Raw genomic sequence first — 13454 nt, 5'->3', positions numbered from 1 at the left:
CAAGTAGATAGGGAGATGGATGACATCAGGAGTTGGCGGCCTATCTCACTGTTGAATGTAGATTACAAGATCATGTCCAAGGCCAGGACAGGGTCGTCTGCTCTGGGACAGGTGATCCACCAAGTCCAAAGCTGTGCTGTACCTACAGGAGGATCTTTGACAGCCTTGCCCTTGTCAGACATGTCATGCCTACGTGTCGGATGGGGGGAGTGGATGCCTGCCTGATCATTCTGGACCTGCAGAAGGGCTGTCCTCAGAATTTCAAATTCACAAGTGATGGACGTACTCTCCAAAATAGTCTTTGAGATGGGTTTCAGGAATTGTATCCAGCTGCTCTATACAGATGTCTGTAGTACAGTACAAATCAACGGGTGGGAAGGAGAGGCAGGGAACAAGTGTGGAGTCAGACTGGTTTTCCATTCCCCCCCCCCCCCTCCTGTGTGTTATATAGAACCCCTTGCCAAAGTAATCATGATGAAGAGGGTGACGTTGCTGGGCAGTGGAGGGGATCCAGGTAAAAACCTTGTACATTGACAACGTCACCATCTTCTGCTTTGATCCGAGGCTAGTTCTCAGACTGATCAGCATCTGCAACCAGTTAAAGTTGGCATCAGGGGCCAGGGTTAACCACACAAGGAGTGAGGCCATGCTCTTCAGCAACTGGCCTGACCGATCCAGTGTCCCCTTCACCATCAAATTCGTGAACATGCTGGGGATCTGGTTCCTAGGAGCCAGGGTGTAAACAAGAATTGTCTGCAGTGGACTGGGACGGTCAAACAGAAGTTGGGACTGTGTGGAGGTCACTCCCCATCAATAACTGGGAAGAACCTGGTCATCAGGTGTGAGATGCTCTCAGGATTGCTGTACTTGGCACAGGTGTAGACCACTTCTCCACACCTGACCCCAAACCCCCCACACTCCCTCTCCTCCAGCTTGGAAATGTCTCCAGGTTCATCTGGGGATCCATGAAGCAATGGGTCAGATGGGTCACAATGCAGAAATCGCTGATAACAGGGCCAAAAACATTCACAATGTCACCCTCATCCTGATCGTGTGTAGCTACATCAAGTGCGTGTGGAAGTTAGGTGACGGGTTCCCATTGGTCTGCTGGAAAGCTGTTGGTCTCCCAGCAGAGTGAGAGGTCCCGAAGGGAATGCTGATGACGGACACTCTGAAGCTCGGTGCGATGCTAAGACTCTGTCAGGAAGGACCACAGTCTGGGTTCATTCTGCTAAAGGACCGGGGGGAGCTTAATCAGGGCGGAGATTCCCGGAGAGGAAGACGTGCTGCATTCCTCCGGCATTTTGTGTGCGTGCATGTGTGGTGAACTACATATACCTGTCTGGACACGCCCCTGATGACTGCTCCTGTGGCTCCTCCCACAGACCCCTGTATAAAGCTGATGGAGGTCTGAGCCCGGCCTCTCAGTCTCCTGGATGTAGTAGATAGATAGATACTTTATTCATCCCAATGGGGAAATTCAACTTTTTTTCCAATGTCCCATACACTTGTTGTAGCAAAACTAATTACATACAATACTTAACTCAGTAAAAAATATGATATGCATCTAAATCACTATCTCAAAAAGCATTAATAATAGCTTTTAAAAAGTTCTTAAGTCCTGGCGGTTGAATTGTAAAGCTTAATGGCATTGGGGAGTATTGACCTCTTCATCCTGTCTGAGGAGCATTGCATCGATAGTAACCTGTCGCTGAAACTGCTTCTCTGTCTCTGGATGGTGCTATGTAGAGGATGTTCAGAGTTTTCCATAATTGACCGTAGCCTACTCAGCGCCCTTCGCTCAGCTACCGATGTTAAACTCTCCAGTACTTTGCCCACGACAGAGCCCGCCTTCCTTACCAGCTTATTAAGACGTGAGGCGTCCCTCTTCTTAATGCTTCCTCCCCAACACGCCACCACAAAGAAGAGGGCGCTCTCCACAACAGTGGTGGTCACTCACTGTTTGTTCCGTGGTGCATCAGCATGTCGATACTTGCTCCCCTCTTAAAGTAACGTCAGAGCAACCATTAAACCCGGAACAGAAATGAGTGATTTTACTAAACAGGCTAAATGTTACGTATTCACTTGGGATAGTTTAGCCTGTGTTGAGTCTTTGTTGATGCGGAATCGTGCCCCAGCTCCGTGACCCGGTGTGCGGACCCTCCTCTGCTCTCTGTCCGCCAGCGAACGGGGTCAGTATCCCGGAGCAGGTCCGGCACCGATCGGTCGGGAAGAGGCGTGGATCGAATGAGCGTCGGACCCAAGAATCGTCAACCCCGGGTTGAGAAGTTTATGTCGCTTCTCAGGCTCGCCATTTTATCAAACCTCCGCTCACAATCGCAACTTTAACAGTACTTAACAGTGGAATTCAAATATCTGCCCCACTGGTTCATTTTTCAGTTGCCGTGTTCAGCTTTATTGTTTACCAATTGTTATGAGTTCACTCCACATCACTCTCCTTCACTTCCCGCTGAGGAGCTCCGTGACCCGGTGTGCGGACCCTCCTCTGCTCTCTGTCCGCCAGCGAACGGGGTCAGTATCCCGGAGCAGGGCCGGCACCGATCGGTCGGGAAGAGGCGTGGATCGGATGAGCGCCAGAACCGGGAAACTTCATTCCCGGCTTGAGAAGCCTGGGTCACCACCCGGTCTCCGGTTATTTTCACTCGTTCACCTTTTCTCGCTTCTGCTCCAGCTTGGTGTGGTCGGTGCCGAAGGTAAGGGAATGACTTCAGATGTGAATCCGAGAGCCACAGTCTCCATTTCCGCGCTCGGAGACTGTGGTGTCACCACAACAGATTGCTGACTGAACAAGCTTTTTCTTTTGGGGAACTGCAGCTTTGCAAGCTGAAGTCTGTTGTCCGAGGCATAAGTATACAGAGTATAAATAAATGACACGGCCATTCGCTTTTTTAACAGCACAGTACATTACAAACATGACAAAGATCATTTGTTCACCTGACTGAAGGTATGCACAACCTACAGGAACAAATAAACACAACACACTGGTGCCAGCTGAGAGAGAGGAGGAGGTAGTGTTCGGGGTTTTCAGTTCAATTCCAGACCCTGACTGTAATGGTAAATTGGAGGGACATGTAAAACTTTTCTTTTGCATGTCATACAGAACTCCCGCGACATCAGTACATTGAGGTGGTACAAAGGAATATGTACAACAACGGAATGAGGTATGAAGTGTTCCAGTTCCCCAGAAAGCTCAGTGCAAGCAGACTGTGAGGTGAAAGGGCATGATGAGGTCAATTGTGAGGTCAAGACTCCATGTTATCGTTCTAGGGAATTATTCAAGGATTCTGGAGCGGATTTATTTGCCATAAATATTAACATGTATTCGGAATTTGCTGTAAACACAAAAGGTCGTGATGAAGGGTCTCAGCCCAAAATGTCTATTGCTCATTAATTTCCGGAGCTGCTGCCTGACCTGCTGAGTTCCTCCACCATTTTGTGTGTGTTGCTGCGAATTTGCTGTTTCTGTGCTGGCGAGACATGAACATTGGCCTTCAGAGATCAAAGTATTGAGTCCAGGAGTTGGGATGTTATGTTGAAGTTGTATAAAACATTGGTCAGGCCTAATTTGGAGCATTGTGTGCAGTTTTTGTCACCTACCGCAGGGTGTAGAAGATTGAAAGAGGAAATTTATAAAGATGTTGCTGGGACGGAGGACCTGAGTTATAAGGAAAGATTGAATAGGTTAGGACTTTATTCCCTAGAATGTAGAACACTGAGGGGAGATTTAATAGAGGTATACAGAATTATGAGGTGTAGAGATAGGGTAATGCAAGCAGGCTTTTTCCACTGAGGCAATGCAGGTCAATGAAACTAGGTTTAAATGGTTCAGTGTTGTTAGGATGGGCCGAAGAGCCTGTTTCTGAGCTGTAGTTTTCTATGAATATGACTCTAAAGGAAAAGTATTCAATAATTATATAAATAATGAATGATATAAAAGTAAATTCATTGATTAAAGTACAGATACGGGACTGTCAGGGTCATTGATTACGGAATTCACACAAGTTTTTTGTTGACTTTTTGTGCCTGTGAAAATAAGACCATGAGATATAGGAGCAGAATTAGGCCATTTGGCCCATCGTGTCTGCTCCACCATTTCATCATTGCTGATCCGTTTTCCCTGTCAGCCCCAAACTCCTGCCTCTCCCCCACCCCCCTGTATCCCTCCATGCCCTGACTAATGAAGCATCTCTCAACCACCGCCTTAAGTATGCCAAATGACTTGGCCTCCAAAATTGCAATGAATTCCACAAATTCACCCCTCTCCGGCTCAGGAAATTCCTCCCCATCTCCATCCTAAAATGATGCCCCTCTATTCTGAGGCTGTGTCCTCAGTCTCAGACTCCCCCACCACCGGAATCATCCTATGACAGTGTGCAGTCAGACTGTCAGGAAGGGCAGGCAGATAATAGGACAACATGGCGGCCATTGCAAGTTGCAAAATTGCACCAAAATTGGGGAGTATCAGTGCATTAGGGATGCAGAATCAGAAAGGCTGGCAGAAACAGCGCTCACAGTGTTATATCTCAGTGTATGGAGTACAAGAAATAAAGTGGATGACCTTGTTCCACTTTTACAGATTGTTGGGGATGATGTTGTGGCCATCACTGAATCATGGCTGAAGGATGGTTGTCGTTGGAAACTGAATATCCAAGGTTACACATTGTATCGGAGGGATAGGAAGTCATCAGAAAGATGTGATATAGGGTCAGAAGATGTTGAGTCCTTGTGGGTTGAGTTATGAAACTGCAAGTGTAAAAGGACCCTGATGGCAGTAATATACAGGTCTCACAGCAGTGGATCGCAGATTACAATGGGAAATAGAAAAGGCATGTCAAAAGGTTAATGCAGATATCCCACCTGTCCCGGAAGTTCCGGGAGTCTCCTGCATATTGACAGTGGCTCCCTCGTGCTGCAAATTATATACAATATCCCGGAAATAGATTTTTTGAGAGCAAGAGAGAGAGAGAGAGGGCGAGAGAAAGAGAGAGCGAGAGGGAGAAAGCGAGTGTTCCAAAAAAAGAAAATATAAAACGTACTTCACCCCAGACTACACTAAAGTGTACCCTTGCCTAATAAGGGTCAAAAATAATGACAGTGTTGCTCACTGCACTGTTTGCAACAGTGACTTTTCTATTGCCCATGGTGGGTTAAAATGTAAAAGACATGTTGAGGTGAGTTTAACAGGTGTCATTCATTCATTAGCATAGCTAATGTTATTTAAACTAGCTGGCTAACTGCTAAGGAGCTACTCTATTGCAGACATCCCACCTCTCCGGGAAGTTCTGGGAATCTCCCACAAATTGATGATGCTACCTCCCTGAAATGAGTTTTTGCAGGGTGGGATGTCTGTTAATGTTTTTTTTAAACAAAATATACTTTATTCCAAAATAAAATTATATACAATAACCATTCAAAGACTTTCAATTCTTTACAGTGGGTACCATTACTGTCCTTACATTTTCCAAGTTCTAATGTTTTGCCACCCACGTGGCACTTTGTTCTTTAATATTTACATTCGGGGGTATACCCCCAACCCCCCACCCCTCAACTGCCATGAGAGAAGAACCCTAGACTGTGGTCCTTCCCCACTGGGCCCTTGTGGCTGCACCGAGTTTGAGTGCGTCCCTCAGCACGTACTCCTGCAGCCGAGAATGTGCCAATCGGCAGCATTCCCCCACGGACATCTCCGTGTGCCGGTAGACCATCAAGTTTCGGGCCGACCAAAGAGCGTCTTTCACCGAGTTGATGATCTGCCAGCAGCACCGGATGTTGGTCTCGGTGTGCGCCCCCGGGAACAGCCCGTAGATCAGAGAGTCCTCTGTTACGCAGCTGCTGGAGATGAACCTCGACACAGCCCCTTCCATCCTCCTCCACACCTTCTCCGCGAACCCACAGTGTGCAAAGAGGTGGGTCACCAACTCCTCCTCTCTGCAGTCCTCCCGTGGACAGAGGGGTGTGGGGACGACGTTCCGGGCGTACAGGAGGAATTGGACTGGGAGGGCCCCTCTCACTGCCAGCCAGGCGAGGTCTTGGTGCCTGTTGGTGAGGTCTGGCGATGAGGCATTTTGCCAGATGAACTGGACAGTCTGCTCAGGGAACCACCCCACTGTGTCCATCTCGTCCTTCTCCTGCAGTGCCTCCAGGACCTTACGTGCTGACCACTGCCTGATGGCCCTGTGGTCAAAGGCGTTGACCTGAAAGAACTTCTCTACGAAGGACAGGTATGGCAGCAACGACCAGCTGACAGGGGTGTTGCGCGGGAAAGGGGCCAGACCCATCCTTCATAGCCAGGGCGACAGGTAGAACCTGGGCACGTAGTGGTACTTGGTGCCCACGTACCTGGGATCCACACACAACCTGATGCAGCCACACACGAAGCTGGCCATCAGGGTGAGGGCGACATTGGGGACGTTTTTGCCCCCGTTGTCCCAGGGACTTGTGCATGGTGGTCCGTCTGACCCGCTCCATCTTGGATCCCCAGACAAATCTGAAGATGGCTCGGGTGATTTCCGAGCTGAAGGAGCGGGGGACTGACCGCACCTGCGCCAAGTACAGCAGCCCTGAGAGCACCTCACCTGATGACCAGGTTCTTGCCCGCTATCGATAGGGAGCGCCCTCCCCACAGCCCCAGTTTCTGTTTCACCTTGGCAGTCCGCTCCCGCCAGTTCTTGTTGCACGCCTCGGCCCCTCCGAACCAGATCCCCAACACCTCCAGGCTATCTGTTAATGTTACGATAGTCACGGGAGATTTTAATATGCAGGTAGATTGGGAAAATCAGGTTGGTAATGGATCCCAAGAGAGTGAAATTGTTGAATGCCTATGAGATGGCTTTTTAGAAAAGTTTTGTTGTTGAGCCTTCTAGGCGATCAGCTATACTAGACTGGGTGATATGTAATGAACCGGCGATGATTAGGGAGCTTAAGGTATAGGAAGCCATAGGAGACAGTGACCACAATATGATTGTGTTCAACTTGAAATTTGATGGAGAAAGTAAAGTCTGACATAGCAGTATTTCAGTGGAGGAAAGGAAATTAGAGTCATATGAGAGAGGAGTCGGCCGAAGTAAGTTGTAAAGAGATGCTGGCAGCAGAGCAGCAATGGCTTGAATTTCTTGGAAAGATGAAGAAGGTGCAGGATAGATGTATTTCAATCACAAAGAAATACTCAAATGGCAAAATAGTACTACTGTGGCTGACAAGGGAAGTCAAGGTTAATGTAGAAGCAAAAGAGAGGGCATGCAACAAAGCAAAAATTAGCAGGAAGATAGAGGATTGGGAAGCCTTAAAAAAACCTACAGAAAACAACTAAAATAATCACTAGGAAGAAAGTATGAAAGCAAGGTAGCAAACAATATCAAGGTGGATCGAAAAAGCGTTTTCAATAATATAGAAAATAAAAGAGAGAGGCCCTTACCAGGAAATGGTTATCACAGGAGAGCCCAACTTTAAATGTATGGATGGAAATTACAATGGACATTTACAAAATGGAGAAGATAACAGTATCTGTTAATCATAAGTTGGAACAATTTGAGTCATATTGGGGAAAATAGTTTAACTCCATAACAACTCATAGGCCTGATTTTATTCTCACAAGTCAATGAATATGTTGTAAAAAGATCACTACCTACTTTGTACATAGTTTTCTTATTTCGATTGTTCCTTCTCTCCTCTCCTTTCTATGAGTGTATCCCTCAGATAAATATTATGTGGAGACTTGTGACAAATATGATATATATGTACAGTATCTGAAGTACATCTTATGGAAATGTTTGTTAGATGATAAACTTCAATAAAAAATAAATTACAAAAAAAAGAAAATAAAAGAGAGATGGGAGTGGATACAGGGCCGTCAGTAAATAAGCTGGAGAAATGATAATGGGGACAAGAAGATGGCAGATGAACTAAATGAGTAATTTGCATCAGTCCTCACTGTGGAAGACACTATGTGCCAGATGTTGAATGGTGTGAGGGGAGATAAGTGGATGCAGTTACTATTACAAGAGGGAAGGTGCTCAAAAAGATGAAAGACCTAAAGTACATAAGTCACCCGGACCAGATGAACTGCACCCTAGGTTTCTGAAAGAGGTAACGGTAGAGATTGTGGAGGCATTAGTCATGATCTTTCAAGAATCATTGGACTCTAGCATGGTTCTGGAGGACTGGAAAATTGCAACTGTCACTCCACTCTAAGAAAGGATAAAGACATCAGAAAGGAAATTATAGACCAGTTAGTCTGATCACAGCGTTTGGGAAGATGTTGGAGTCAATTATTAAGGATGAGGTTATAGAGTACTTGGTGAGATAGGACAAAGTCAGCATGTTTTCCTTAAGGGAAAACCTTGCTTGACAGACCTGTTGGAATTCCTTGAGGAGATTGCACGTAGGATAGATAAAGGGGATGCAGTGGATGTTGTATATTCACATTTTTAGAAGGCCTTTAACACGTGAAGCTGCTTACCAGGTTAAGAGCTCATGGTATCACAGGAAAGTTACTAACATGGTTGGAGAATTGGCTGATTGGGAGGAAGGAGTGAGTGTGAATAAAAGCATCCTTTTCTTGTGGACTGCCAGTGACTAGTGGTCCACAAGGGTCGGTGTTGGGACCATGTCTTTTTATGCTGAGTATCAGAGATTTAGATGATGGAATAAATGGCTTTGTTGCCAAGTGTGCAGGTGAAACAAATATTGGTGGTGGGGCAGGTAGTGTTGAGGAAACAGGCTGCTGAAGGATTAGGAGAATGGGCAAGAATGAAAAGGCATGGTCAGGCAATTCGGTAGAAGAAAAAAATTTCTAAACGGGGAGAAAATCCAAAAATCTGAGGTGCAAAGGGACTTGCGTGCCAATGTGCAGAACCCTCTAAAGGTTAACTTGTAGTTTGAGTCGGTGGTGAGGAAGACAAATGCAATGATAGCATTCATTTCAAGAGGTTTAGAATATAAGATGTGACGCTGAGGCTTTATAAGGCACTGGTGAGGCCACACCTTGAATATTGTGAACAGTTTTGGGCTCCTCATCTAAGAAAAGACGTGCTGGCATTGGAGAGGGTTTAGAGGAGATTCACAAGGATGATTCCGGGAATGAAAGGGTTATTATATGAGGAATGTTTGATGGTCTGGGTCTATACTCGCTGGAATTTAGAAGGATGAGGGAGGATCCCATTGAAACCTTTTTAATGTTGAAAGGTCTGGACAGAGTAGATGTGGAAAGAATGTTTCCCATGGTGGGAGAGTCAAGGACAAGAGGATAGAGGAGCGTTCATTTAAAACAGAGATGTGGAGAAATTTCTTTAGTCAGAGAATGGTGAATTTATGGAATTTATTACCACAGGCAGCTGTGGAGGCCAGATTGTTGGGTGTATTTATGGTGAAGATTGATAGGTTCTTAATTGGACAGGGGATCAAAGGTTATGGGAAGAAGGCCAGGGAGTGGAGCTAAGGAGGGAAAAAAGGATCAGCTGTGACTGAATGGTGGAGTAGACTCAATTGGCCAAACGGCCTAATTCTGCTCCTATGTCTTATCCTCTTCACCCACTCTATCAAGGCCTTTCAACATTTGATAGGTTTCAGTGAGGTCACCCTTCATTCTTCTGAATTCCAGTGAGTACAGGCCCAGAGCCTTCTCGTATGACAAGGCTTTCAATCCTGGAATCATTTTATGATTTTCCTTTGAACCCTCATCCTTTCTTAGACTAGGGTCCCAAAACTACTCACAATACTCTAAGTCAGGCCGCACCAGTGCTTTATAAAGCCTTGATATTGCATCCTTATATTCTAGTCCTCTTGAAATGGGTGCTTGCACCACGTTTGCTTTCCCCACTGTTATTTGTTTGTAGCTTCCTGAAAGTGGCTACACCGGTTGATGGGGAAGTTAAGAAGGCATATAGCATGCTTGTCTTTATTAATCGAGGCTTTGAGTTCAAAGGTCAGGAAGTTTCCCACAATAATACGTATACTGCTTTGGATACTATTGAGTGGGGTGTGTTCCTAATTGAATAAGCCACATTGACTGGGTCTCTGGCACACAGTCTGACTCTGTGGCTTAGAAGGGAATGAGGAGGAGAGGACTGTAGCAGTGATAGAGCATTCCGTGATTAGAGGAGCAGAAAGCAGATTCTGTAGACATGAAAAAAAACCCAGATGGTATGTTGCCTCCCTGGGTCAGGGTTGACTTGGATTGAGTCCACGGCATTCTCAAGGGGAGGGTGAACAGCCATAAGATGTGGTACATACTGGTACCAACGACCCAGATAGGAAAACAGGAGGAGCTCCTGAAGAGTGAATAAAGGGAATTGGGTAGTGAGCTGAAGAGTTGAATCTCGGCACTGCCGCCTATGCCTCACACTAGTGAGGGTAAGAATTACAATCCTTGGAATTATTTCACTGCACAGACACAAAAAAAGTCCTCCTTTACTGTGAAAGCCAGTTATCAATGTGTTTTATGTGGACTGGTGATTCAAGTTGTCCTGTTCGATTGTGCCTAATCTGTGGCAAACAGCTTACAAATGTAGCAATGGCTCCAGCACAACTGAAAAGACACTGAACTACAACTCACAGCCATGTGATTCTTTAAAGAGCTGATTATTTTGTAAGGCTATTGGAATCTCAAAAGAAACAGAGTAAAGCTTTTGTGAATAAAATCACAGTCAGTAAAAGGATTCAGGAGGCAAGTTATTTAGTAGCAGAACTTGTTACCCAGAAAAGGAAAAGTCTCACAGTTAGTGACATTCTAATAATGCCAGCATGTAAAATTATAGTGGGTGGAATTTATTGACCTGCCCCTGAACAAGGTCTGGATCTCTATGAAAGAAGAGTGTCCTGCCATTTTTAGGAAAGCAATTTTACTGCAATTTTCAACTTCTTGCATGAGTGAGTAAGATTATTCTTCTTTAACAAGCATCAAGAGCAAAGATAGAAATCGTCTCATTTTAGTTGAAGGTGAAATCTGTGTGCTTATCTCAAGTTCGACCCAGAATTGAATATTTATGCAGCAACAAACAAGCACAAGTTTCACATACTAGGCCTATATTTGAGCCTGATCTTAGTAAGAAAAAATCTTTTTCAAGGTTTTGTATAAAACTTTCTCTCTGACTTTATTTTTGTTCATATTGCTTTGGCTTATGGTTTTTAGTAACTTCACTATTCAACATTGTTCATGTTGTAAATAGTATTAATTAAAATCAGTTTACAACTTTTATTTAAATTAAATCTACCGCGTCTACCTTTAGAAAAATTAAATCCCATTTTGGCTTCAGCAGCTATTTATTATTTATAAGATTTTAAAATTTATGAAAGGAAATGAAAGAGATTAATTTCAAGAAACTTAAGTTTAACTACCTGTTTTTTTACAATAAAGCTTGGCTAAAAATTCATTCTCTACTAAAAAGAGAATTGACAATTATTTTTGGATTACTATATCTATCTGATATAATATCTGATCATGCTAATGTACCATGAGCTGTAGGTACAATAATTTTTACGCACGGGTTCGCTGAGACCTGATAATTATGTCAAGGATTCCTCTAGGGCAAGAAGTTTGAGAAAGGCTGCTCTACACTCATAATTATGTGGCTAGGCACAGCTCAAATGCCATCTCTAAAGTTGCTGATAACCCATCTATTGTTGGGAGAATTTCAGACGGTGATATGAGGGAGTACAGGAGTGAGATAGTTCAGGTGTTGCAGCAACAACCTTGCACTCGACATCAGTAAGACCAATGAACAACACACACAAAATGCTGGTGGAACACAGCAGGCCAGGCAGCATCTATAGGGAGAAGCACTGTCGATGTTTCGGGCCAAGACCCTTCGTCAGGACTAACCGAAAGGAAAGATAGTAAGAGATTTGAAAGTAGTGGGGGGAGGGGGAAATGCAAAATGATAGGAGAAGACCGGAGGGGGTGGGATGAAGCTAAGAGCTGGAAAGGTGATTGGCGAAAGTGAGACAGAGCTGGAGAAGGGAAAGGATCATGGAACAGGAGGCCTCAGGAGAAAGAAAGGGTGGGGGGAAGCACCAGAGGGAGATGGAGAACAGGCAGACAACTAAATATGTCAGGGATGGGGTAAGAAGGGGAGGAGGGGCATTAACGAAAGTTAGAGAAGTCAATGTTCATGCCATCAGGTTGGAGGCTACCCAGCCGGTATATAAGGTGTTGTTCCTCCAACCTGAGTTTGGATTCATTTTGACAGTAGAGGAGGCCATGGATAGACATATCAGAATGGGAATGGGACATGGAATTAAAATGTGTGGGCACTGGGAGATCCTGCTTTTTCTGGCAGACCGAGCGGAGGTGTTCAGCGAAACAGTCTCCCAGTCTGCGTCAGGTTTCACCAATATATAAAAGGCCACACCGGGAGCACCGGACACAGTATACCACACCAGCCGACTCACAGGTGAAGTGTCGCCTCACCTGGAAGGACTGTCTGGGGTCCTGAATGGTGGTGAGGGAGGAAGTGTAAGAGCAGGTATAGCACTTGTTCCGTTTACAAGGATAAGTGCCAGGAGGGAGATCAGTGGGAAGGGATGGGGGGGAGACGAGTGGACAAGGGATATAGAGCCGCATCTGCTCTCAAGATGAGTCCAAGTCCATACGGATATCCATCCTCCTCTTTTCCTTCACTACATCGACGACTGCATTGGTGCTGCCTCTTGCACGCAAGCTGAGCTTGTTGACTTCATTAACTTTGCCTCCAACTTTCACCCTGCCCTCAAATTCACCTGGTCCATTTCCGACACTTCCCTCCCCTTTCTTAATCTTTCTGTCTCCATCTTTGGAGACGGCCTATCTACTGATATCTACTATAAGCCTACAGACTCTCACAGCTACCTGGACTATTCCTCTTCCCACACTGTCTCTTGCAAAAATGCTATCCCCTTCTCACAATTCCTCCGTCTCCACCGCATCTGCTCTCAGGATGAGGCTTTTCATTCCAGGACGAAGGAGTTGTCTTCCTTTTTTAAACAAAGGGGCTTCCCTTCGTCCACCATCAACTCTGCTCTCAAACGCATCTCTCCCATTTCCCGCACATCTGCCCTCACCCCATCCACCCGCCACCCCACTCGGGATAGGATTCCCCTTGTCCTTACCTACCACCCCACCAGCCTCCAGGTCCAACGTATAATTCTCCGTAACTTCCGCCACCTCCAATGGGATCCCACTACCAAGCACATTTTTCCCTCCCCCGCTTCTTTCTGCTTTTTGCAGGGATCGCTCCCTACGCGACTCCCTTGTCCACTCATCCCCCCCATCCCTTCCCACCAATCTCCCTCCTGGCACTTATCCTTGTAAGCGGAACAAGTGCTACACCTGCCCTTACACCTCCTCCCTCACCACCATTCAGGGCCCCAGACAGTCCTTCCAGGTGAGGCGACACTTCACCTGTGAGTCGGCTGGTGTGGTATACTGTGTCCGGTGCTCCCGGTGTGGCCTTTTATAT

General features: G+C 45.8%; 1 protein-coding gene across 1 annotated transcript in view; it reads left to right on the top strand.

Moving 5' to 3' along the window:
- The first annotated feature begins 1967 nt into the window (after positions 1–1967).
- The window catches only part of LOC140718688 (uncharacterized), a 66027-nt gene continuing 54540 nt past the window's right edge, over positions 1968–13454 (top strand). Inside the window, exon 1 of the mRNA XM_073032733.1 lies at positions 1968–2714. Coding sequence (XP_072888834.1) covers positions 2435–2714 — 280 coding nt within the window. The 5' untranslated portion in view covers positions 1968–2434. The remainder of the gene's footprint in view (positions 2715–13454) is intronic.

The sequence above is a fragment of the Hemitrygon akajei genome, chromosome 2 (assembly GCF_048418815.1).
Source record: "Hemitrygon akajei chromosome 2, sHemAka1.3, whole genome shotgun sequence".
Classification (NCBI taxonomy): domain Eukaryota; kingdom Metazoa; phylum Chordata; class Chondrichthyes; order Myliobatiformes; family Dasyatidae; genus Hemitrygon; species Hemitrygon akajei.
Note: the sequence above shows the minus strand (reverse complement) of the source record. Positions and strands in the feature narration are given on the sequence as shown.